This window comes from Mirounga angustirostris, unplaced genomic scaffold (assembly GCF_029215605.1).
Source record: "Mirounga angustirostris isolate CCGP_5_RB_7025 unplaced genomic scaffold, mMirAng1.0.hap1 SCAF_15, whole genome shotgun sequence".
Taxonomy (NCBI): domain Eukaryota; kingdom Metazoa; phylum Chordata; class Mammalia; order Carnivora; family Phocidae; genus Mirounga; species Mirounga angustirostris.
This window is the reverse complement of record NW_026991723.1, coordinates 80,044,917-80,069,780: the sequence shown is the minus strand read 5'-3', so window position 1 is coordinate 80,069,780 and position 24,864 is coordinate 80,044,917. Positions and strand designations below refer to the sequence as shown.

Below are 24,864 nucleotides of genomic sequence, written 5' to 3'. Positions count from 1 at the left end.
TGTCTGTGAGAGGTGATTCACCCAGAGGTGCATTGAGGACATATATAGAGTTTACTTTTGGAAGCAAATCTGTTCAAGCTTCAGAGTCCGTGTTCTTTCTTTCAGTTGTTCACATTGAATTCCATTAAAATGATGTCATGACACTGGGGCCTTCTGAAGGCTTATTGGTGAAAGGAAGCACGATATGAATAAAGTCTTTATTTGCAGGCAACTCATGTTTGATACTTGGGCAGCAAGTATGGCCCTCTTGACTTTCCATTGTTCTCAGTCAAAAATTCACATGGCCTGTACATGTGAGTGTCTGATCACATGGTTCTTGGTTGGGAAAATTTTATATAAAATATCTATATATATTTTATATAGGGCATGGGAGGCTGATGGCGAATAAATCTGTTCTGTTGCAGTTTTTTCGAGAAACCAGCTTTAGGTGGAGCCATTTCCTTTATTATTCTGCCTTCTGGAAACCTGCAGTCATTTTAGAAATCTGATGAGAACTGCTCTGAGTATGTGTCTCACAAATTCGTATCTGACACTGTTTTTCTTTTGAGGAGAACCAAAATGAAAGGCGCCCGTGGTTGCGGTCCTGGGTCTGATTTTGGTGTGTCATCCCCACCACTCCTCGTCCGCTGGACAGAATATTCTGTGGTGCCACAGCAGTGTGAACTCTGCACTTTACGGAGCGGGGGCTGCTCTCTCAGACTCCTCTCCTCATGCCCGAAGAGCTAGCTGGTGCTCAGCAGACGGATCATGCTGTATTTAAAATGCTTTCCCCTCCGGTTGGCAACAGGGGATGTATAAAAGCCCTTGATCCTCAGATTTATTTCTGTGGCATGCTGCTCCTGTGCACGTTGGTTTGTCAGACCATCTCTCCCCCTCTCCTGCCACTGGTGGAGGGGTACTTTGTTGGAAGTGTCCTGGTGGGAGATTTGGCAATAGCTTTCAAAAGTCTTAGACGTGTGCTCACCCTGTGACTCAGTAATTCCCTTTGTATGAATTGACCCTAGGAAATCACTAGATAATAAACATACAAGGATGCTTTTATTATAGCATGGCTTCTTTTTTTTTATGTTAATCACCATACATTACATCATTAGTTTTTGATGTAGTGATCCATGATTCATTGTTTGCGTATAACACCCAGTGCTCCGTGCAGAACGTGCCCTCTTCAATACCCATCACCAGGCTAACCCATCCTCCCACTGCCCTCCCCTCTAGAAAGCTCAGTTTGTTTTTCAGAGTCCATCGTCTCTCATGGTTCGTCTCCCCCTCCGATTTCCCCCTCTTCATTCTTCCCCTCCTGCTACCTTCTTCTTCTTTTTTTTTTTTTTTTTAACATATAATGTATTATTTGCTTCAGAGGTACAGATCTGAGATTCAACAGTCTTGCACAATTCACAGCGCTTACCAGAGCACATACCCTCCCCAGTGTCTATCACCCAGCCACCCCATCCCTCCCACCACCCACCACTCCAGCAACCCTCAGTTTGTTTCCTGAGATTAAGAATTCCTCGTATCAGTGAGGTCATATGATAAATGTCTTTCTCTGATTGAGTTATTTCGCTCAGCATAATACCCTCCAGTTCCATCCACGTCATTGCAAGTAGCAAGATTTCATTCTTTTTGATGGCTGCATAATATTCCATTGTATATATATACCACCTCTTCTTGATCCATTCATCTATCGATGGACATCTTGGCTCTTTCCACAGTTTGTATAACTGTTTATAATACAATAAATAATAACGCTAACATTTGAGTACTTTATATAAGTGGGCTCTGTGCTTTAGAAGTATTTTCAGACAAACATGTAAAGTTAGAAATCTACATTTTTTTTCCATCTGAATGTTTTAATAGGGGATTGAGGTGTGTCAGCTGTACTTCAGTAAAAAAATAGGGGATTGATTTAATATATTACAGTATATTTTACACATGAATTAATATGTAGTCTCTAAAAATGATAGAGATTTATATTTATTGACCCAGAAGGATGTTTATAGTGTATTAAGTGATAAAATCAGATCATAGATACACGATTCTCTTTTTGTAGAGAATGTCTGTAAGGCTGTATGCTAAAATGTTAACTTAGTTCTTCTGACCGGTAAGATTATAGATGATTCTCCTTTCTTAATTTGTGTTTATTTTTTTTTTTTTTTTAATTTTTTTTTTAAGATTTTATTTATTTATTTGAGACAGAATGAGAAAGAGAGAGCACATGAGAGGGGGGAGGGTCAGAGGCAGAAGCAGGCTCCCTGCCGAGCAGGGAGCCCGATGCGGGACTCGATCCAGGGACTCCAGGATCATGACCTGAGCCGAAGGCAGTCGCTTAACCAACTGAGCCACCCAGGCGCCCTTAATTTGTGTTTATTTATATGTATTTTAAATTGGTGTATACTTGGCATGTAATGTATAAGTTTAAGGTGTATATGTTGATTGATACATTCATATATTGCATTATCTGTGTTTTTGAATTACAAACACTAATTTAAAAAAAAAGAACAGCACAGGTCTATGGGAGAAGTGATGAACAAATATTACTTGTCTCTCTGGGGGCCTTTGAAATCCCTGTCCCACTGTCCCCACGTGGATTTTACACTTTTGCCCCCTTTTGCAGCAAAGCAGTTGAGAGCCTCGCTGAAGGGGGCGGCTCCGAGGTTCAGCGGGTGAAAGAAGATGCTCAGAAGAAGGTGCAGCAGGTTGAAGATCTCCTAACCAAGAGAATAGTCCATTTAGAAGAGGCAAGTGTGGACACCCTGAGGAGACTGTGTTCTGACAGTGGGTTAAGAGTGGAGGGGGCAGAATTTTGTTCCTTTTACCCTAAACTTTCAGAGTTTCAGCAGAAACGGGAGCCGCCCTTATGAGCAGCTTGTGGGTTCCAGCCCTGTCTTAGGCGCTTTGCGTATAGAATTTGTACCCTCACACCCTGAGTCCTGGCCATTGTCTTCATTCTCGCGGATGAGGACACTGACGTACAGAAAGACTGACTAGTCTTAAGTGTGATCCTGGATTTAAATTTGCAACTGCTGATTTTCAAGCCCCCACTCTTGCGGCAGTATTGCTCTTCTCATCTAGTTCAGGCCTTTGATTTTACAGAGGAGGAAACAGGCCCGGAGATGGGGAGCGGCTCCCCTAACCCGCGCTAAGCCTGGAAGTGATTCCGCTTTGCAGGCCGTCGCATGTCCATACAGCCCGGTCCCCGGTCCGTGGCCTCCATCCCACGTCACCCCGGTGTTCACCGCATGCCTCTTTTCGGGGAGACACCACATGGAGCCCCTCCTTCTCCTCATTCTCAGGCGCTTCCTGTGACCGTGATGGAGGCAGGATGTGTCTTGGCTAGAAAATCCTGTCTCCTAGGTGTTAAAAGTTTCCATCCACATTAAGCTAGTGGTCAGTGACACTAGTTAACTTCATTCTCGGTCTTTGAAGTCTCTTGGCCCATCTCCCAGTCTCCACCTGAAACCCTGGCTCTTCTTAGATACGAGGAGGGATGGCAGCACAAAGCGCTTCTGGGTCCAGAGGGCAGATGTACCGGGGCTATACTTTGCAGCCCAGAGTGGTCTTTTCCGTTCATGGTGTTTGCACTGGCCCCGCGAGGCCGTAGAGATTCTAGGTCCCAAATACAGACGAGGACACGGCTCTGAGAGGGAGGGAAACTTAGTCATCAGTGGTAGAGCTGGAACTGAAACAAGAGCCTTCCAACCCCAAATTCTGAGTTTTAGTTAAAATGTCATTGTTGGTTCAGTCATCCTGTGTTGCGCGGGAAGCGCTGCCCGGTGTTTTAGGGTATCAGCGTGACTGCCAGTCTGTGCTGGGTTGACCTTCTGCTCTGCCGCTGATTAGCCTTGTCCCCTTCTCTGGGCCTCTGCTGCCTCGTCTGTGGTGGTTGTCCTAGCAGCCGTGGTCCGAGCAGTGTGTGGGGGGCCAGCCCCGTGTGAGGCACCCTTCTCACGTATCCTTTCAGTTTGTCCCTTCAGGAAGCCTGTGAGGTAAATACTTCTATCATTCTTTTTAAAAACAAAAACAGAAACATGATGACCCAGGCACAGGGTGGCCAAGTACCTTGCTCAGGGTCACACCAGCAGGAACACCAGGTGCTCTGGCTGTGGAATCTGCATTCTAAACTGCTGTAGGGTGTCTCTCAGCGCATAACTGTTTAGGGTTAGGTGAGGAACAGAGATAAGAGAAATCAAGCTCCTTGCTCAAAGCCTGGCATTTAACAGGCACTCAGTAAATAGGTTTTGTTTGTTGTCTCAGAATATCGGGAAATGATTTTTCCCGGCTATCACTGCGCTTGCCAGGCAAGCCTCATCGGGAGGAGAGGCCTTCTCCCCCACCCAAGTGGGGGCAGTGATGGGTGTGGCACTGTGGAGGGAAAGGGGAGGGGAGAGGAAGCCAGTGTTACTTTGAGCTTCCTGTGATGCAGCAAGCCTTTGACAGAGTCTCAGAGCAACTCCTTGATGGGATGGTGGTGATCCCCTGCTTTATGGATAAGCTGGGGCCCAGAGAGGCTACGTGACTACCCAGCGTCCCACAGCAAGTCAGTAGGAGAGCTGGGTTTTGAACCCAGTTTGATTTGACTTTTATCTTTGTGATGTAGTCAGAGGCCGTGGGCACTTGGAGATCCAGATCTACCCCCAGGTCACTTTCCTGAGCTCCAGGGCCCTTTTCCCCAACGTGGGCCCTGCCTGCATGATTTAGATAATTTCTTTGTTGGCCTCTCTGAGCTCTCAGGAAGAACGTAGTTTTTCACCACCGAACGTCACCTTGGAGATAGAGAAAATGTACTTGAGAATTATGTAGTCATCATCTTAAAAGAAATAGGGAGGGGGCGGTTGGGTGTGGGATGAATTTGTATGGAGGTTATGGGGACTCTGGAATTTATGTATGTTTAAGTATTGAGAGGCACATTTCTCCTTGTTCTCATTCAAGCTGTAAATATTGATCTGATTTTTCAAACCCAAAAATATAGAGTTTTTGTAGAGTTGAGTCTTTTCCATTGGAAATGCCTATTACTCTTCAGGATACAAGAGGGAAAAATGGCTGGCAAATGTATTTATTACTGATTCTTCCCATGTATAGTACAATTCAAGGAGGGGAAATGTGCCGGAGAAAAAGTCATAAATATTTATATTTTAATCCAATTTCCTTTCAAAATGTTCCCAATTGTATTGAAAAATTGCATCAAATGCATTTAATTTAACTCTAGGATGTGAAAGCTGCCCAAGCAGAACTGGAAAAGGCCTTTGTGGGGACAGAAACAGAGAAGGCTCTTCGGTTGAGCTTGGAAAACAAGCTTTTGGAGATGAAGAAGAGGCACGAGGGGGACTTGGACATGGCTGTGGTCCTGGAGCAGAAAGACAGGTCTGGCTCTTATCTCTGTGATGCGCTGACATTTGTTTCTCGGGCAGCATGGCGGAAGGGTGTTCCCTTCCTACTCTTCCACCCCACCTTTCTCTGCTCCCCCACCATAAGAAAACCTGGAGTAAGATCAGGGTGGAGGGAAAAGGCATAGGGTAGGGATAAGAGGACAGGGATAGAATTATAGATAGAAACTCCTGCCAAAAAGTTCTGTTCAGATACTAGACGTAGCCTTCAGTTTGGCTGTAAGCTTCCTGGTAACCAAAGGAAAGAGAGAAAAACAGTCTTGATGAATGTAAGAGTCATACTGCTCACAAGAGAAAATGAGCCAGGAATTCAGGAGAAGCCCAGTTTTACTTGACATTGTTGGGGAGAAGTTTCTCTTGTGAACCTTCTCAGAGGGAACAGTATGTGATTATATCCCCACAATATCTATTGTGTTTGTGGGACCTGTTTTTCATCATGTCTTTTTTTCTTTTTAAAGATTTTTATTTGAGAGCGAGAGAGTGAGAAAGAGCACAAGCGGGTGGGGGTTGAGCAGAGGGAGAGGGAGAAGCAGACTCCCCACTGGGCAGGGAGCCCGACGACACAGGGCCCAATCCCAGGACCCTGGGATCATGACCTGAGCCAAAGGCAGATGGTTAACCGACTGAGCCACCCAGGCGCCCCTTATCATATCTTTTAATGCAGGCCGAGGGCCCAGATTAGTACAGTGTGAGGGGCCAAAAGAGTGTAGACTGAGTACAGAGATCTCTGTTGGTCCAAGAATAAAATGTGTGCCATGTAGGCCAGAGAAATGGATGGGCCATAGGGCCTTTAGGCAGTCTTTAATGCTTGTGTCTTACAACCAAACTTGATCAAAACTGGTCAGGAGAGTTGAGGTTTTCTTCTTTATTATGAACCTTACATTTTGATACTCTTGCCTAGCTTTGCTGGTCACTAGGTGGAAGGTTGTGTAAACTAAATACAAGTGAAACTTCTGGCTAACCTGTGACCTATCCATTGAAGAGCCAAGCTCGTTTGGAATTTGATAGAAATTGTTCTAAAGCAAATGATCTACTTTCCTATTTCCTTAAAAAGAGGATACTGAGGGGAGGGGGGTGGGAGGATGGGTTAGCCTGGTGGTGGGTATTGAGGAGGGCACATTCTGCATGGAGCACTGGGTGTTATGCACAAACAATGAATCATGGAACACTTCATCTAAAACTAATGATGTAATGTATGGGGATTAACATAAGAATAAAAAAATAAATTAAAAAAACAGCATTAAAATTAAGAGACATAAGTAACTTAAATACTTATAAGCTTATTATACTTATTAGCTGATTTTCAGTAAACAGGAAATTTACCATTTCGTGGCTGTTTATTAAGAATAATTCCAAAAAGAACAAAAAAAAAAAAAAAAAGGATACTGACTCTGGTTCCTTTTTTTTTTTTTTTTTGGTCACTCATTGACTCACGATTGATGTGATGGGCCCACCATGTTGTTTGGGTTCTGGTGCTCAGTTGCCCCAACTCCCCAACCGCTGTTTGCTTTTCTTTCAGCCTTCTGAGATTTGAGTCTGCACCTTGCTTTCATGTTTTAGGATTATCTATAAAAGAGAAATGAATAGACTGAGGGAGAGGCCATGGTTTCCACTTATTCAGTGTCTGGAGGAGCGAGCTTTTATTTGGTATGCTGCAACCTTTTCTTAGCTTTGATCTGGAAAACTGAAGTTTTGGGATGAATCTAAGGACGAGTCAGGAAACAGAGTTCTCTGTGAGGTGTAGGACCTCAGCATTGAGTGAATGAGTGTTTTTGTCCATTACGTGGCTAGGAGAGAAGCCTCCCTAGACGGGTGGTTTTTTTTGGCTGGGCCTCCCCCTCAGGGTAGCAGCCTTTTCAGGCACTGTACTGTGAGAGTCTGGAATCCTTTCCCATACAAATTATTTATATGTTTCCTTGTATCTCTCCCAGCTGATGAGCAGTGAAGCCCTTAGAAGGTTTACAGGTTTGTCTTTCCAGGGGGACCTGCAGGTCTCCAGCAGTTAAATTGGAAATAGGGAAGCCAGGGAAGAGGCCAGAATGTGCAGGGGCAGCCACCAAAGAAGAAAAGACAGAATTCCTGGTGCTGGTGAAGGGGAAGGAGGGAGAGGGCAAGAGGGCTAGGAGTAGGTTTGAGAAGAGGTCGTGGGCGAGAGCAGATTGGAAGGGCCCTGCGGGGGTCCCAGCAGATGCTCCGCAGTTAGTTCACTGGTCTGTTGGATCATTATGCCCTTTGTTCAACAGATACTTTCTGAGCATCTTCTGCTCAGTAAGTGGTGGTTAGAGTATAGGTATGAGTGGTACAGACTGGGTCCCTCTCCTAAGGAACCTCATGTCAAGGTGTATGCTTGTCATCTAGCTAGGTGGGAGGAGTAGAGGGCAGGAGCAGAGAATGGCCAGGTGGATACATGCTGGGTTAACATAACATCTTTCTAATTTCGTTTAGAGGGATTAGGAAAGGCTTCCCAGTGGAAGTATGAGGATAAAGGAGGAATTACTTGGAGGAAGAAAAGGTATTCAGGCATTGGGAACCACAGGTATGGAAGTTCAGAAGCCTGAGGGCACAGAGCATGACCCGGGGACTTACACAACTGTAGCATGGCTGGAGAGTTGTGTTCTGGAAGGATGGTGGAAGAGATGAGGAAAGGGAAGCTGGCCAGATCATGTGGGCTTTGTTGAATAATTTGGGTTTTGTCTTCAGGGCATGTGACAAGCTGCTGATGAGTTAAGGATGGAAATGGGGTGGTATCAGAGTCAGACTATAATTTAGAGCAATCCCTTTGGCTGCCCCTAGAGGATGAGTTGGTGGTGGGGCTGGGTGGAAAGACTGCCTCTCAGGCTGATGGAGAAGTCCAGACAAGAGATCATGGTGACCAGGACTGAGGTGACGGAACTAGCATGGAGAAGAACAGGCAGAGCTGCTTGGAAGATAGAATTGACATGATGGCTTGAGGGGCTTGATCATCGATGAGTTTGGGGATGAGGGAAAGGGCTGCAGAGATACCTCGTCACCCAGGTTTTGAGCGTGAGCAACTGTAGGATGGTGGTACAGTGTGCTGAGTTTGGGGAATGGAAGGGGCAAAGAGCAGATGTTTTTGGGTGGGAGGAGTGGGAAGATAAGCTCTCAATTGGGACATGTTGGGTTGAGGGATCATGGACATCCAAGAGTGAGTCTAGAAGGTGCTTGGGTATATGGATTAAGGCTAGATTAAAGGAGCTGTAGATTCATTCATTGACCAGCTACTGAGCATGGCCTTGGGTTAGGTGCCAGGAATTGAGAGATGAGCACTTTCTTCCTTATATGGCACTCCCAGCATGGGAGAGGGGACAGATGGGTAAAAAAAAAGTGTTGTGATTGGTGTTAGAGGTAAATTCAGGGTTCTGTGCTGTGACAAAAGCAAGGTGGTGATCAGGTGTGCTTGGGTGTGGGGCAGGGAAAGCTTGTGCAAAGAATGGTGTGGAGCCCGGCGCATGTGAAGGTAGTCGTAGAAGAAAGTGGTCTTTGTTAGCATATGCCACAGAAGCTTGGCTTCTCATCTTTTTGGAAGGGGGAATTTGGGAAGGTTTGATGCTTATTGAGTACTTAATGTGGTGTAGGTGGTGGGGTCTCCATGTGTGGGTGGTCAGGTCAGGGCGTTGCCAAAGGCTGCATCTTCTTGGGGTTTCCCACAGGCCTGGCTGGATAGGCACAGAAGCCTGATTTGTTAGTCCTGCCCGAGCGGCTGTCTCTTACAGATAGATGTGCCCCAGCCACACTCCCAGAGGCCAGTGCGGCAGCCAGAGGCCGCTTCTGGATATCTGCTCACGTGGGGTGTGGGCCTGTCTGTGGTGGAACTCTCCTGGGACTAGGGTCAGATATTGCCTCCCTCAGGGCAGGCCTGCCCACGAGCTAAATGGAGGTCAGAAGGTGAGCTGCTAAGCGGACTTGGAACGGGGGAGCTTGGGCTTGCCTTGGTGAGATGGATCCAAATGTGTCGTACAGATTGGCCTGTTGTGGATGGGCACTGCTGATGGCTTTCTGGGCTTCCTCCACCCTTTTGAAAGGTATGTGCTTTAGCTACTTGATCTCCTACGATCTGACCTTAGAGCTAGTCTGTATCCTTAAGGCTAACACTGTATCGTCAGCTAACACTGAGGAACCCTGCAGGTCAGATGTGGCCAACGGGTATGTTTTATTTGGCCTACACAGTGCTTTTAAAAGTTTGAATTAGGGGTGCCAGGGCGGCTCAGTCGGTTAAGCATCTGCTTTCAGCTTGGGTCATGATCCCGGGGTCCTGGGATTGAGCCCCGCATCGGGCTCCTTGCTCAGCGGGGAGCCTGCTTCTCCCTCTCCCACTCCCCCTGCTTGTGCTCTCTCTCTCTCAAATAAATAAAGAAAATCTTGAAAAAACATAAAAGTTTGAATTAGTTGCCTCTATTTAAAAAAAATCTAGTTTCATGTGAAAGTTTGGTTTTCCAGCCTCTTTTGAAAACCTGGAAGGTGTGGCAAGCCTGGGCCATGGTCTTGCTGGATTGAGGCCACTCCTGTGGATGGCCCCATGCTCCAGTTTGGCCCCAGGCCCCACAGGGCCTGCTTCTCTCATTCCCATACCTACTGGGACTTGCTTTAAGGTAACTAACACAAATCAATTTTATCGAAGTATAAGTTACCTACAATACAGCACCTCCATTTCAAGTATACAGGTAGTGACTTTTACCTCTTCAATTGATTCTGTGATGATTTCAGAGTAGAACCCCTAGAGGGCAATCTTACTCCTCTGTCCAAGATTTGGGGGCATTGCACTGGTGCTGCCCTGGTACCCTCTGTGCCTAATTGTCTTAGCCTGTTTGGGGTGCTATAACAAAATACCAGAGATTGGGTAGCTCACAAACAATAGAACTTTACTTCTTACTGTTCTGGAGGCTGGGAGACCAGGGCGGCCGCATGGCCGGGTGAGAGCCTTCTTCCGGCCTGCAGACTTCTCACCGCATCCCTGTGTGGTGGAAGGGGTCAGGCATCTTTCTGGAGCCTCATTTGTCAGGCACTGCTCGCATTCATGAGTTCCACCCACGTGACCTACTCTCCTCCCAAAGCCCCACGTCCTAATCCTGTCACCTGAGTGGGTTAGGATTTTGATATCTGAATTTTGGGGGGCCACAAACATTCAGACCAGAGCACCAGTGCATTGCCTGCTGCCTTTAACTACTTTTAGCTGACTCTGGACCTTCCCCCTGGGAGCCAGGGAAGCTCTCCGACTCTCAGGCCTTTGCTCTTCCTACCATTCAAGTTGTTTTCGAGGCTCAGCTACAGAAAGGCTGTTTGGAGGGCTCTCTGACAAAATGCTAATTGTCGAATGTTAAGGAAAAGTAATACTTACAGCAACTGTCATTTGTGGAGTTGTGCTATATGCCTGGAGGTATGTAGGGCTGTTTTAAACATCTTCTTTCTAATCCACATGAGCAAGGTATCCCCATTTCATAGCCGAGGAAATGCAGTTGCATAGAGGTTACATAACTTGGCCACGGTCAGGGAGCATAAATTGGTGGCCTTGAGAAGGTGTTCAGCTCTACCCGCGTGGGGCCCTCAGGGTGTGGCTGGCACGGTTTCCTCCAGGGGAGGTCACACTTAAGTCTCGGGCAGGGTGATGGGCGTGTGTTAGCAGGCGGCTGGGATGGAGTCGCGAAGGGCATTCTGGGTTGGGGGGACGAGTGTGAGCAAAGGTCTGGAGGCACAAGACGGCCTGGCTTGTGGAGAGAGCTGGAAGCGAGGCTCCTGGGTGGTGAGGGAGCGGGTGGCGGCCTCCTGCGAGAGGGGAAACTGCAGCTGCCAGCAGGGCCTCTGATCTGGGCCCGGAAAGCTAGGGCTTTACCTGCCTTGCGCATGAGTTTGCCCTTTATCTGGAAAGTCAGTGTATTTTAAACATTGCCCTGAGGAGCCAGAGAGAGGTTCTCTGTTTTTGCCCACTCACCGGGACAGCTCCGCTTTATCAGTCGTGTTTGTTCGGGCTCCAGCTCCCGATTTCTTTTGCAGAGAGGATTCTTGGCCAAAAAAATTAGTAGTCCGCTGCCGTCTGTGGAGAGGGCTGTTGAAAGTCTGAGCCCGGGGGTGGCTCTGTCAGACCATAGTCTGGCAGCTCCGAGGCTGGATCTACCGGGGCCAGGCTGGAGGTGAGGGGACAGTTAATGTCACAAGGATTCTGGCCCTTGCTCTCCGACCTGCACGGTGCGATTCCATTTCTGCTCAGTCATTGGGCATGTCTGCTTTGACGATGTCTGGCCCCATTTCCTGCCTCCTCCTCTTCCACTGAGCTGAGAGAACAGCTTAGAATTAATATTTAAATTTTGTTCGCTTTTAGATTGATTGAGGAGTTGAAGCTGTCTTTGAAGAGCAAAGAAGCTTTAATTCAGTGCCTTAAAGAGGAGACATCTCAGGTGGCATGTCCTGATGAGAGTGTGTCGTCTGGGGAGCTCCAAGCACTCTCTGCGGCTCCGAGGGGAGAACAGGAGAGAGGAGCTGAGGTGAGCCGGCGGGGTGTAGAGGGGGACTTTAATAGCACCCCGGACTCCTCCGTGGCAGATGGGGTGCACACGCGGTCCCCACGAGTCACACACAGACTGCTTCCAAATATTAGCTCCTCGGCAGCCGAGGAATTAGCAGGAACCTCCTTTATCGGGGGCGCTGGCATGTCTCCCTGCCTTCCGGCCTCATGTTCAGACAGAGTCGGTTAAAAAAACAGTCCATACCTGCTTGCCTCTTCTACCGTGTGTTGATTTGTTGTTGCCAGGGGACTTTATTATCGCCCTTTGGGTTTTTGTGGGATAAAACTTAGTACCTCTTTTACCTTTGTGGTTAGAGGCCGTGAGGGACGGGAACTAAGTGGTGCTGGGCCCGGCGGCCGGCGAGGCAGTCCAGCACGCTGCCGCATCGAGTCCTTCCAGCCACTCTGATCACGGGCTCCTCATGGAATTTAGAAATGGGCTCAGACGAGTTGCTCTCTTTTCCTGGGCTCCAAGAGGTGGGTTGCTAGTAGCAGACCCCAGAGCCTCCCAGAGGGCCTGCAAGACGGTGGCCGGGGCCTGGCAGCGCAGGGGGGCCTAGCTGAGACCTCCCAGTTTTTGTTGGACCATGGGTGGCTGCTGCGTGTTCTACATTCCCAGTATGGGATGTTCTAGATGCTCAGGGAAAGTCTTGATTTTTTTTTTTATGGAGCAGTCTTCTTTGTCCCTGCTGTGGGACAGTGATTTCTGCAGCCTCACTGGTTAGTTTTTGGCTATACTCAGCCCACGTCTCCTGCTCCTCCCGTGAACCCCACGGGGCCCTGTCCTTCCGTTGGCCCTTTTCATCGTCCAGCGGCTCCGTTGTTCACTCTCTGTGGGGCTGGTGATCAACCCGCGTGACCACTTGCGTGTCTTTACATTTCTCTTCACTCGGGACATCAGCTGAGACAGACAGGAGTGGACACTTATTTCCGTGACTTCCACAGTGGTGGGGAGAAGTGAGGAAATGAGATGCTCGTTCTAATTGTTCTGGGGAAGTTGTTGGATTGTGAGTCCCTTCCAGGTGCCAATAAATGCCTTTTCTCAGGCCGCACAAATGGAGCGCCAGAAGGAGAGACACCGCTTTGAAGAGAGGATCCAGGTATGTTGATGCAATTTAAAATAACGTATTGAAGATTTCTCCTTGCCTCTTGCTTTATTCTGAGAGCAGTAGATAGTTCGGTGTGACAACAGCTGTCACTTAGGGCATGCCAGTGGGCGCCAGGCAGGCTTTCAGGACTCCAGAGAAGGTCTCTCAGGCTTGGCGGTAATTCTGTGGAGCCAACATTCCCATTGCGCAGATGAGGCTTGTGAGGCTCCGCGAGGCGAGGGCTCTTTCCCAAGATCAGGTAGCTTGGACGAGCTCTAGCGGGGACCCAGACCTGCCACTGCTCCGTGTCCCCCAGTCCCGGCAGGTGGCATTTGTATGGCGCCCGCCAGCTTGGAGAGTGCTTGCCGTCCATTATCTCATTTGATCCTCACAAAACCCTGGGAGGGAGGCAGCGTGATTATCTTTAGAAATGAACTCAGACTGTACATGTACATGTTCAGTCTCCATCAAACCAAATTCTCCGCTAGCTTCTGTAGCATTAAGGAATGAAATTAATGACCTGTTATTTCCCCCAGATAACCTGGTAGGGTTTCAAAGACTGATGTGACTGTATTCAAATTCCAGAAGGCACTGGAGTGCTTCCGCAGGAGTAGCTGTCACCGTCTTAACTGAGCTGATCCCCTTCCTCTCCCCCAGCCTGTTGCCGTGGGCGCTAGCGCCGTGGCGGGGAGCTGCCGCCGCTGCCTTCAGCTCTGCTTGGAAACATTAATCACACGGTGACAGGAATAAGATAGAATAACTGCGTTTGAGTGTGCTCTTACAGATATATTTACCGTGCATTTTGGCTGGAACGCATCAACTTAGTGAATCTTTTTCTAATCTAATTTAGGCACTTCAGGAGGACCTGAGAGAGAAGGAAAGAGAAATTGCTACAGAAAAGAAAAATAGTTTAAAGAGGGATAAAGCCATTCAGGGTCTAACCATGGCATTAAAGTCAAAAGAAAAAGAGGTATGTGGTGAGTCTGATACACCCGAAGTGAGATTTTTCTTTATTAGCTTCTGTGGCTGGCCTGTCCTACCCTGAATTTTTAGCTTTAGGTAGAAAGTTTCTAAAAGAGCTGGGGTGAGTATAGGGGGTGGGGAAAGGGCCCGTTAGTCCATGAGAATTTCCTTTGGAATGTCCAATCCAGTGCTATCCAAGAAAAATACTGTGGCAGGTACATGTGGATGTTTGAATTTTCGAGTAGCTACATTAAAAGAAGTGAGAAGGAACAAGCGAAATGAACTTTAATAATATATATATCCCAAATGTTATCATTTCAACATGTAAGCAGTAAAACAGTAGTAGTAATGAGGTGTTCAGCATCTTTTTCATCCTAGTGTCCTCTCTGAAGTGCAACTGTGCTTACAGCACATCTCATTTCAGATGAACCACACTTCAAGTGCCCAAGAGCCACAGGTGGCCAGTGGCTGCCATATTGGACAATGCCCATTCTCGTAAAGACAACAAGCTTGAGATGAAGAACGTTTGGGAGGCAAGGCCATGCCTATGAACCAGTTAGCTACCTGGGTCGTTGCCTTTGGGATCCAAGGTTGTGGCCAATGGTTCCATGCTATTTTATTATTGTTAGCATGGCAGTCTGTTGTTTTCGCATTAACTGAGCGAGGCACGGATACGGAAAAGAAAACCCAGCCCTGCTCGCAAGTCCTGTGAGGAAGAAAGACAGAGTGAAGGTGTGGTGATTGAGGGACGTTTGGGGGGCTGTGCAAGTGCAGGGCAGGGGACCTGAACCAGATTAGGGTATGTACATGGGGAGCAGAACTTGGAGGAGAAGGTGTCCGAGCTGAATCTTGAAGGATGAGTAGGAGTTGGTTGGCAGGTGAGGCAGAGGGGAGAACAATGGTTAATCCATTGAGTTAGGAAAGAGCCTGAAAGGTGTCTGTGGAACCAAAAGCATTTTGAGGTTGTCTAGGCATCAAGTGCAGAACCTAAGGGAGGCTAGAGAAGAAGCTGGTGGGGTTGCACAGGAACCGCCAGTGATGGTGGAATTAGTCACTTTTGCCTGTTCGGGAGGCAGGCCACTGAAGGCTCTTCAGGAGGAGGGGTATGATCACATTTGCATTTTAGTGAGGTCTCTGGCTGTATCTGGAGAGTGGCTTGTAGGAGGGAGAGAATGGGGGTAGGGAGGCCAGTAGTGGAGGTGAGAGCCAAGAAGTACTGAGTTAGAGCAGTGGTCACTGCTGAATAGGAATCGAGGGGCAGGGAATGAAACTAGACATAGTCAGAAATAATTAAAAATTAGAGGTAAATTTGGGGAAATTTGTTGAGGGGACATAGGACTGAGAGAAGGAGCAGTGGAGGATGACTTCTGGGGGTCTGGCTGGAGTGGCTGGGATATGGTGGTGCCACTGACTCAGTTGACAGCATAAGAGAGTGGAGTATGATGGCCAGATGGGTGTGGTGATGGAGGCGATGAGTCTGTTTACAAAGTGTTGACTGTGAGGAGCTCGGGGACCGCCAAGGTGGGATGTCCAGGGCGAGATGGGTATGTCAGCCTCAAGCCTGGAGAGAGCTCAGGTGTGAGTTACAATTCTAGGAGTGGGGCTACCTGTCTCGGGAGTGCGTAGAAGGGAAAGAACAAGGCTGAGGTTGGCGCCACGGGGGACATCAGAATTTCGGGGGCGGGGAGAGGAAGGCACGAAGGGGACAGGAATGGTTGCACAAGCACGAAGCGAACCAGGAAACGGTGGCGCTGAAGAAGCTGAAGAGGGGAGAGTTTGAGTAATCACCAGTGTCAGATGCGGCAGAGATTTGGCTCATAGTAATAGTAGTTATAATTTCTACCATTGTATAATGCGGGAGTTCAGGGCCCAGCTGCAGTTGGAGACCTTCAGTGTAGAGTGGCGCCGGTGGAGGGGCCATTGTGGGTGCTGGCCAAGTCCAGCGTGTGGCCATGGGCGTCACCGCTGACTGGGGTACAGGAGAAGGTCACCAGAGATGAGAGATTCTGGGAGTGGCCAGGCCCCTCTCTATGGGCAGCAATAATGTAACGCTTCGGCTCAGCCAGGCCTGATTTTGGTACCAGTACCCATCCCTTCACTTAGCCCTAGTGTTGCTGGAGTTGGGTGAGTAGTGGTCTCCTCGTGTTCTGGTTGCGGGAATTGGGGCTCAAAGAGATTAAGTACATTGCCTGAAATCGCTCAGCTAGTGAATGGCCAGGGTAGGAGTCCCACTTCTCTGACTTCACACCTTCCCTGACTATGAAGCCCTTGGTCAGGAGGCTGCGCCGTCCAGCAGGAAGAGCACTTGAGTGTGTACCGGGAGGGGAGACCCGTTGCACACTTGGCTGCTGTTCTTACTTTGACCCAGGTGGAAGACCTTAACTCTGAGATCGAAGAGCTCAGTGCTGCCTTTGCAGAAGTCACAGAGGCCCCCGCGAGAGCGCAGACACAGAAATTCCAGGTAAGCGTTCGCTTGGCTTGAAGTGGCCCTCGGTCCTGACTCCAGGGGAGGGCAAGGCCTGGCAGCTGAGAGGAACCCGGTGCTGATAAAACAGCTGGTATTTATTGAACACATACTGTGTGCCAAGCGCTGTGCTCAGTGCTGTCTGGGTTAGCTCGGGGGATCTGTACAGCAGATCATGGAGGAGGCACTGTTAATATCCAGGTTCACAGAGTCCGGTAACTTGCATAGGGTCATCAAAGTGGTAAGTGAGAGAACCAGAGCCTGTCTCACCCCCAGGCCTGTGCTTTTACCTGCCACCCGCTCCCCCCCGGCCCCCCCGCCGGTTCCTTTAGTCCACCTGCTCCCTGCCGCCACGTGTCACTTCCACACTTTGAGGATTTGACCTGCCCTTTCTCCTTTATCCCCTTCAGCCTTGTACTCCAAGGACTCCTGCTTGTCTCCGCCTTGATGTTCCACCTTTCTGGTTAATTTTAGTTTTGTGTTTTTAATTTTTTTGATGTTTTCTTGCCAGGTTTCTAGTTTCTCTATACAGTGTATCCCTATTACTAATAATCAGCCAATAAGGTTCCATCGTCTGAATAAGCCCCATACTGCTTAAAGCTCTCCCTGCCACCTTCCCCCCATGGTATTTTTGGTTATAAAGTAGAAGTTAGAAGTTAAATCTGATTTAAGACTGCTTGATTCCTAAGATTCATGTCCCATGTCTTATCTTTTGCAGAGCCCTGGTTCACAGTAAGAATAATTGAAGTAATTTGGTTTAAATCATGGTGCAGTAGAAGCATAGGCAGGTCTCTGCCTTTGGAATCTCAGATTTGCCTCCCCCACCATTTGGTTGGTGAAGTGGAGCTGGGACTACACGGAGGTGTTTTTTTTTCCCCCCTTGCTTTGAAAATAACACATCTTAAAAGCTGAATTCTTAGGAAAACCACTGATATTTCCTACTGCTTGAGAAAAAAAATGTTGGCAGTTGGCAAGCATAGAGACCAGGCGGATATTTTGCTTGTTAGTGTTGGGCCTTGAACATTTAAATGTTACCCAGATTTATCACATAACATTTATTAATTTCCTAACCATCCGTCCTAGTTGAAAGACTTTCAGAATGATTTTTGAGGTCTTGTCACTTAACAGTGTTGGCTGGGTTTCTTGTCTTGCAAGATACAGAGGTCATGGGACGCCTGGGTGGCTCAGTCGGTTAAGCGTCTGCCTTCAGCTCAGGTCATGATCCTGGGGTCCTAGGATCGAGTCCCGCGTCGGGCTCCCCGCTCTGCGGGGAGCCTGCTTCTCTCTCTGCCTCTGCCTCTCTCTCTCTATCTCTCATGAATAAATAAATAAAATCTTTAAAAAAAAAAAAAAAGGATACAGAGGTCATGAGCTTTCGAAAGTCCTTAGGTTCTGCTGCCTGCTTGGCTGTTCTGAGAGTGCTCCTTTAATCCTTACCCATGGAGGTAGCATGTTTACTGGTTTATTTATTTTTTTTATTTTTTATTTTTTTTTTAAGATTTTATTTATTTATTCATGAGAGACAGAGAGAGAGAGACAGAGGCAGAGGGAGAAGCAGGCTCCCCGCGGAGCGGGGAGCCCGATGCGGGACTCGATCCCAGGACCCTGGGATCATGACCTGAGCCAAAGGCAGATGCTTAACCGACTGAGCCACCCAGGCATCCCATGTTTACTGGTTTAGCAGGTTATCGGGACTTGACCTCAAGTCTGACTCCAAAATCTGTGTCCTTGCCGCCGTTTTGATTGTGTGTGTGTGTGTGTGTGTGTGTGTAAATGCACACAGTGTGCTTATATTGGCTGTTTTTCTACATTTGAATGTTGCACAGGCCCTTGAAGATGCCTTTTCTTTCACATAGTGGGATCTTTTGGGAATGTCACATGATTTGAACTAATTGCAGCTTGACTAGAGTCCCCAGAATTCACAGGGTTGGTGTTAAGCCTGACATTGAGACAACAGCCGCGGTGCTCACCTTCGTGGAGTGGTTGTTATAGTGTGGAGATGGGAGTTCTAGTCCCAGGTGTGCCTCTGTGAAGGTTGCAGGGTGGGGTGCCTGGAGCTACCTCCAGACCCATTAAAAATTATATATTTTCAAATTGGAAATACAGGTTTCCCCCGCTATCTGAAAGTAGAGCTTTCGTATGAAATCTTCACCAGCCAAAATGCCATAAAGCAAAGAAGCAATTACCATTAATTTGCATGGAAAAATTTTTGAGTGTTCTCAGACCCAAAAAACCACCTCTCTTTTTTTAGGCTTTTCTGACACTTTAGGACATATCATTTTGCTAAGAGATACAAAAAATACATCAAGATAAAGCACAGATGCTCACAAGACACTGCAGTTCAGAGGTATGGTGGTTGAGATGCTCAGTGTAGTTCCCGGGGAAGGAGCTCAGTAGGGTCACCCTCTCTGCTCTGGGTGCTTGCTGCCTCTATAACGGCCCACTGCAAAACCAATGCGGAATGCCCTTTTCACTTAAAAAAATTTTTTTTTATTGAAGCGTAGTTGACATACAATATTATATTTGTTTCAGGTGTAAAACAGTGATTCAACGTTTATATGTATAATGAAGTGATCACAATAAATCTAGCTACCACCTGTCACCACATGTAGTTGTTACAGTATTTTTTTTTTTAATTTTATTTATTTATTTGAGAGAGAGAGAATGAGAGAGAGCACATGAGAGGGGGGAGGATCAGAGGGAGAAACAGACTCCCTGCCGAGCAGGGAGCCCGATGCGGGACTCGATCCAGGGACTCCAGGACCATGACCTGAGCCGAAGGCAGTCGCTTAACCAACTGAGCCACCCAGGCGCCCCTAGTTGTTACAGTATTATTAACTGTATTCTCTTTGCTGTTCATTACATCCTTGTGACCTATTTTATAACTGGAAGTTTGTACCTTTTTAAAATCCCATTCTTCTCTTTTGCCCATCTCTCCACCCCCTCTCCTCTGGCAACCACGGAATTGCTCTGTGTATCTGTGAGTATACCTGGGTGCCTTCTTTCATAAAAGTGCAAATCCTCTCCTGATTTCTTTTTTAAACTTTATTTATTTATTTTTTTAAAAGATTTTATTTATTTGAGAGAGAGAATGAGAGACAGCACGAGAGGGGAGAGGATCAGAGGGAGAAGCAGACCCCCCGCTGAGCAGGGAGCCCGATGTGGGACTCAATCCCGGGACTCCAGGATCATGACCTGAGCTGAAGGCAGTTGCTTAACCAACTGAGCCACCCAGGCACCCCCTGATTTCTTTTGGTTAGCGAAAACAGGTGCTATTGTAGGTCTTTTTTAAGAGTGAAGTGGCATCATGCGAACTTTTGAAAAGTGGGGCATACTTGTTCATTTTTTCTCCTCCCCTCCCTGCTCAGCTGTAAAAGTAAATTGCACATTGTAGGAATTTATAAAATACTTAAAACAGTGGAAAGAGTTTGATAGATGTCACCAATAAACTCATGTCTAAAGATGTTCACTATTAACACCTTGACTCTTCCAATGCATATTTATACATACATATTTGTTTTTTTTTTTTAAGATTTTTTATTTATTTGACAGAGAGAGATACAGCGAGAGAGGGAACACAAGCAGCGGGAGTGGGAGAGGGAGAAGCAGGCTTCCCGCGGAGCAGGGAGCCCGATGTGGGGCTCGATCCCAGGACCCTGGGACTATGACCTGAGCCGAAAGCAGACGCTTAACGACTGAGCCACCCAGGTGCCCCTATACATACATATTTGAAAAAGTAGAAAGGATCATAATACCTATTTTGTTCTATAATCTTTTTTTCATCTAATATTCTTATTATGACAGTATATATAGATCTACGTACTCCTTTTTTAAAATTTTCATTTTGAAATAATTATAGATTCACATGCAGTAGATTTCTGTATACTCTTTACCTGGTTCTCCCAAAGGTGACATCTTCCCTAACTTTAATAACAATATCACAACCAGGACATCGGTCTTGGTGCAATCCATGGTTCTTACTCAGATTTCAGCAGTTTGACACGCACTCATTTGTGTGTGTGTGTGTGTGTGTGTATGTGTGTTTATCCCTATGCTTTTTAAACAATCTTTTTTTTTTTTTAAGATTTTATTTATTTATTTGACAGAGATAGAGCACAAGTAGGCAGAGCGGCAGGCAGTGGGAGAGGGAGAAGCAGGCTCCCTGCTGAGCAGGGAGCCGATGTGGGACTTGATCCCAGGACCCCGGGACCATGACCTGAGCCAAAGGCAGACACTTAACTGACTGAGCCACCCACGCGCCCCTTAAACAATCTTTGTAAACAGCCGTACTGTATGTATGTACCATATTATTTTTACTGGGGAGAACATGGGTGGGACATGTATTTGAATCTTGACTCTGCTCTTCACTGCTGTTGTAGCTGTGGGCAAGATGTTAGAGGTCTCCCAGCCTGCTTACCCATTGTAAAGTCCGGATAATCGCACTTGGGTCACAGTATCCTTACAAGGATTACACGACACGGTGTACCTGGGCACAGGTAGTAACTCCGTAAATGTTGTTAACTCATCCTTAAGTTGGGTAGTATCATGTTCGGGCATAAAAATATAGTAGTTACTTTGGTTGGTTTTTCAAATTCTCTGTTAATGGTATTGTGCAAATAGCTTTTAGTTTGAGGAAACTCTCCATAGTGTCTCTTGATTGGGAATGGAAGATCATGTATGTGCCGGAGAAGGGCAACTAGATTTATTGGTCCTGCACTCCCGGACACGGGACTTTCAGCATCATGTTTCGTCTTCATGACAGCCCCATGAAATAGAGATTTCACAGATGAGGAAGCTGAGCTGCAGAAAAGTTAACTCCTCCCAAGTCACATAGCTAGAACTGGGCTTCGAACCCTGGGCTCTGTGACTCTCTCTCTATTAGACTCATCATGTTTCTGCACTGTGGGGAACAGTGATTTGGCTCATACAATGTTTGGCCTTGAGTTTCCGTCTAGGTCTAATCGTGCCAAACGTTTGCTGCCTGTTTGTAAATCCCCCTCTGATGACAGGAATTCAGAAATCAGGGTGTTGTGTAGAAAAAGGTACAAACCTTTCCGAAGGGTCTCAGAGGGCCATTTAAGGAAAATTGAACATGGAAAGTATCTTTATGGTGTGAGTATGAATTTGAACTTTTTAAACGAGGCTCTGTGATCGTTATTTGCGTAATAACCCGCAGAACGTTCATCACTTTATGATAACTATTATTTTAATCGTCACCATGGCTGGCCTGTGTTTAACAGGCTCCTAATTGGTGTTCCTGTCTCTAGCCTTCCCCTCCTTGAATTCAGTCTTCTTGTTTTAATTCTTGCTAGTTTATTGGTGTTAATTGGGATCGTCCCTGGAATGGGTGCGGCAGTGTAGCGCTGTGGAGAGAGTCCAACATTTAATCACTTATGGTCTGATGACAGGCTCGTCACTTAACAGTTCTGAGCCTCAGTTGCTTAGATAGGGCCAGTAGTGTGTGCTTCGTAGGGTTGGTGTGAGAAGTGGAGATACAGATACAGAATGTGTGCAGAAGCGCCTGGTTTAGCTCCTCGTATGTAATCAGTGCTTAATAAAACGTTAAGTATGAAAATGGCTCAAGATGAGCATTTTTCCTATCATTGTTCGTCTTCTTTTGTTTTTTGAGTTTATTTAAATAAGCAATGCCCCAGATATTTTTCTTTTTTTAGGCCTCGTGATTTAGGGACGCCTGGGTGGCTCAGTCGGTTAAGCATCTGCCTTCAGCTCAGGTCATGGTCCCTGCGTCCTGAGATCGAGGCCTCTGTCCTCTGGCTCCCTGCTTAGTGGGGGGTGTGTTTCTCCTTCTCCCTCTGCCCCTTCCTCCACTTATGTACTTTCTTTCTCTCGTGTGCGCGCTCTCTCTCTCTCTTGCATGTGCTCTCTTTCTATCAAATAAATAAAATCTTTAAAAATTTTTTTGATTTTAAAGGAAGGTGAAACAGAAGCTTCTATAAACCCCACTTTGAAATGTGAATGGGGTTCCCCTCAGTCCCTGTTGCTAGGACCTAAACAGCAATGGGGAAACATGGGATGGCTGGGCCTCACCTCTTCTGGAGTAACTGTGGCCGTAGCCCACCTCTCCTAACAGCTAGGACTTAACTAGCATTAGTGGAGGAGCTGGATCTCCTGGAAAGGCCAAGAAGCTGGAGCCAGTCCCCTTACCCCACAGTCTGAGTTGTGGCCTTGACAGCTCACGGGTCCCTTGCTATTGAGTTTTTAATCATGAGCCTTTGTCTAATCCAAAGAACAGATGTAAAAAAAAAAAAGGTTTATTTTCTCCTGATTATAAGTAATATATATGTTACAAATTTCCTTTTTGGGAGACTAGAAAGAAGGAAAAAAAGGGGCATCAGGAGATCACCCAGCCACGCTGTTAACATTTTGATGTTTTTCTTTCTCGGCTTTCTCCTATGCATAGATTTTACTTTTTAGCTCATTCACAATTTAGTCTTCTATTTTTTCATATCATGTTGTGACTTGGAATATCCCCATGTTATTGGTTTAGGTTCTTAGTTTTTCCTGTTAGAGTAAATCTCTGATGGATGACTATGTACATAAGGCTTTACCCCCCCTGTATTTTGGATTCTTCCCCTGAGATTGAATCCTGGGAGCCGAATCGTTGGGATGAGTGTGAACATGTCTATCCTGTACACACACACTTGGTGTATATAATCTGTCCATAGAGAGTTACATTAATTTACATTCCTGCCAGTGTATTTCTTGGCTTCTGGATGCTCGGTCAGCTCTTGAAAAGTTGATATTAATTGTGTTGCTTCATAGTAAGTTTGACAGCACTGGATATTCTCATTAAAACCTTCTTGTTACATGAAAGCTTGTTTTAATTTGCTCTTTTTGATTATTGGTGAGTTACAGTATTTTTTCAAATGCTTGATAATCGCATATGTATTTTCTTTTCTACTAAACTGTGTGTTAATGAAGTAAGGATGTTCTGGACAGAACTAACCCTTGGACTCTGCTGAATTTACAGCCACTCGCGGTGGCCATGGGGCTGCCACGCTGACCATTTCTGCTTCCCCAGATGACTTTGGGTCCGAGCTGCTCTAACCTCCGTGAGCATTGCCCATGCTTGAGTCTGCCTCTGCTTCTCAGGTGGTGCTCTTCATGTTCTACCTTTTATAAATAACTTGTTGAAGTTTTTCTTCTTTAAACCATTACAAAAGTAAAATGCTCAGTAACCTTAGAACATTTGAAAGAAGTGAAGGAAGAAAATCACCCATGTACCCACCCAACTAAAGACAGTTTCTGACGTTCTTTGCTTTTCCTTGAAGTCTTTTAAAAAAGAAAAAAGCTTCTTTTACACAGTTGTAGCCTTTTCCCCTCTTAATATCAACATGGTAACATAATCATCACTCTGTGTTATTTCAGAATCTTCGTATTATTTGTGCTTTGGGTCCTGGAGGTTGTTTATGTTAATCTTCCTCTTTTCGTTCCTTAACTCCCTTCCCCCCATCCCAAGGTGAAAAAGGAGCCCAGATTTCTTGGTCTGTTTAGTGTGCTACAGAAATCAGCTCATCTCCCCTGCCTCCCTCCTCTTGTAGGGGTCCGAAGATTACGAGGCTGCTCTCTTAGAGAAGGCAGCCCTTTTAGCACAGCTGAACTCCGAAAACCTCAACAAGAGTGCAGAGAACCACAGACTGCGTAGGAACATTAAGAAGGTGACCCAGGAGCTGAGCGCCCTGCAGCAGGAGAGGGAGAGGCTGGAGAGGGATGTGGAGGAAGCCCACCGCCAGAAGAGCAGACGCGACCACACCATCCACGTGAGCAGCAGCGGCGTGGTCGGGCGGGGGCTCTGGACGGCTCCTCTGGCTTTAGGGAGGCCTTCTCTGCGGGAGACTTAGAAGAATCTGAAAAATTGAAAGGAGACAACATTTCACTCATCATCTCATCATCTTGAAATTATTTCTTTGTCTCGCATTTGCGTGCACACACCCACACACGCACCCCCACCCCCACCCCACCCACCCGCACCCACCCACACCCACACCCACCTGCACCCGCACCCACCCACACCCACCCACACCCACAGCCCACCCACCCCACCCACCTGCACCCACACCCTCCCACACACCCACCCACACCCACGAACACCCAACACCCGCCACCCACCTGCACCTGCCACACACCCCCACACGCCCACCCACACCTACACTCACCCACCCACACCCACCCGACACCCACACACACCCACATCCCCACACCCCCACCCACCCACACACCCGCCCACATCCACATTCACACCGACCCATCCCCACCCCCACACACACCCACTCACACCCAAGCACACCCACCCGCACCCACACCCACCCACACTCACACCCACCCACCCACCCCACCCCCACCCCCACCCACACACACACCCACACCCACCCCCACCCCCACACCCACCCACACACCCACCCACCCGACACCCACCCACCCACACACACA

At 47.2% G+C, this 24,864-nt stretch overlaps 1 protein-coding gene across 6 annotated transcripts in view; it reads left to right on the top strand.

Moving 5' to 3' along the window:
* The window catches only part of CDK5RAP2 (CDK5 regulatory subunit associated protein 2), a 172,035-nt gene that overhangs the window by 37,539 nt on the left and 109,632 nt on the right, over nucleotides 1-24,864 (top strand). For 4 of the 6 annotated variants that reach the window (XM_054509378.2, XM_045883020.3, XM_045883021.3 and 1 more), the window contains exons 6-12: nucleotides 2,612-2,735; nucleotides 5,204-5,358; nucleotides 11,716-11,878; nucleotides 12,945-12,998; nucleotides 13,837-13,956; nucleotides 16,318-16,410; nucleotides 23,976-24,194. In XM_054509378.2, coding sequence (XP_054365353.2) covers nucleotides 2,612-2,735; nucleotides 5,204-5,358; nucleotides 11,716-11,878; nucleotides 12,945-12,998; nucleotides 13,837-13,956; nucleotides 16,318-16,410; nucleotides 23,976-24,194 — 928 coding nt within the window. The remainder of the gene's footprint in view (nucleotides 1-2,611; nucleotides 2,736-5,203; nucleotides 5,359-11,715; nucleotides 11,879-12,944; nucleotides 12,999-13,836; nucleotides 13,957-16,317; nucleotides 16,411-23,975; nucleotides 24,195-24,864) is intronic. The other 2 variants (XM_054509379.2, XM_045883023.3) reach the window with 2 other exon arrangements.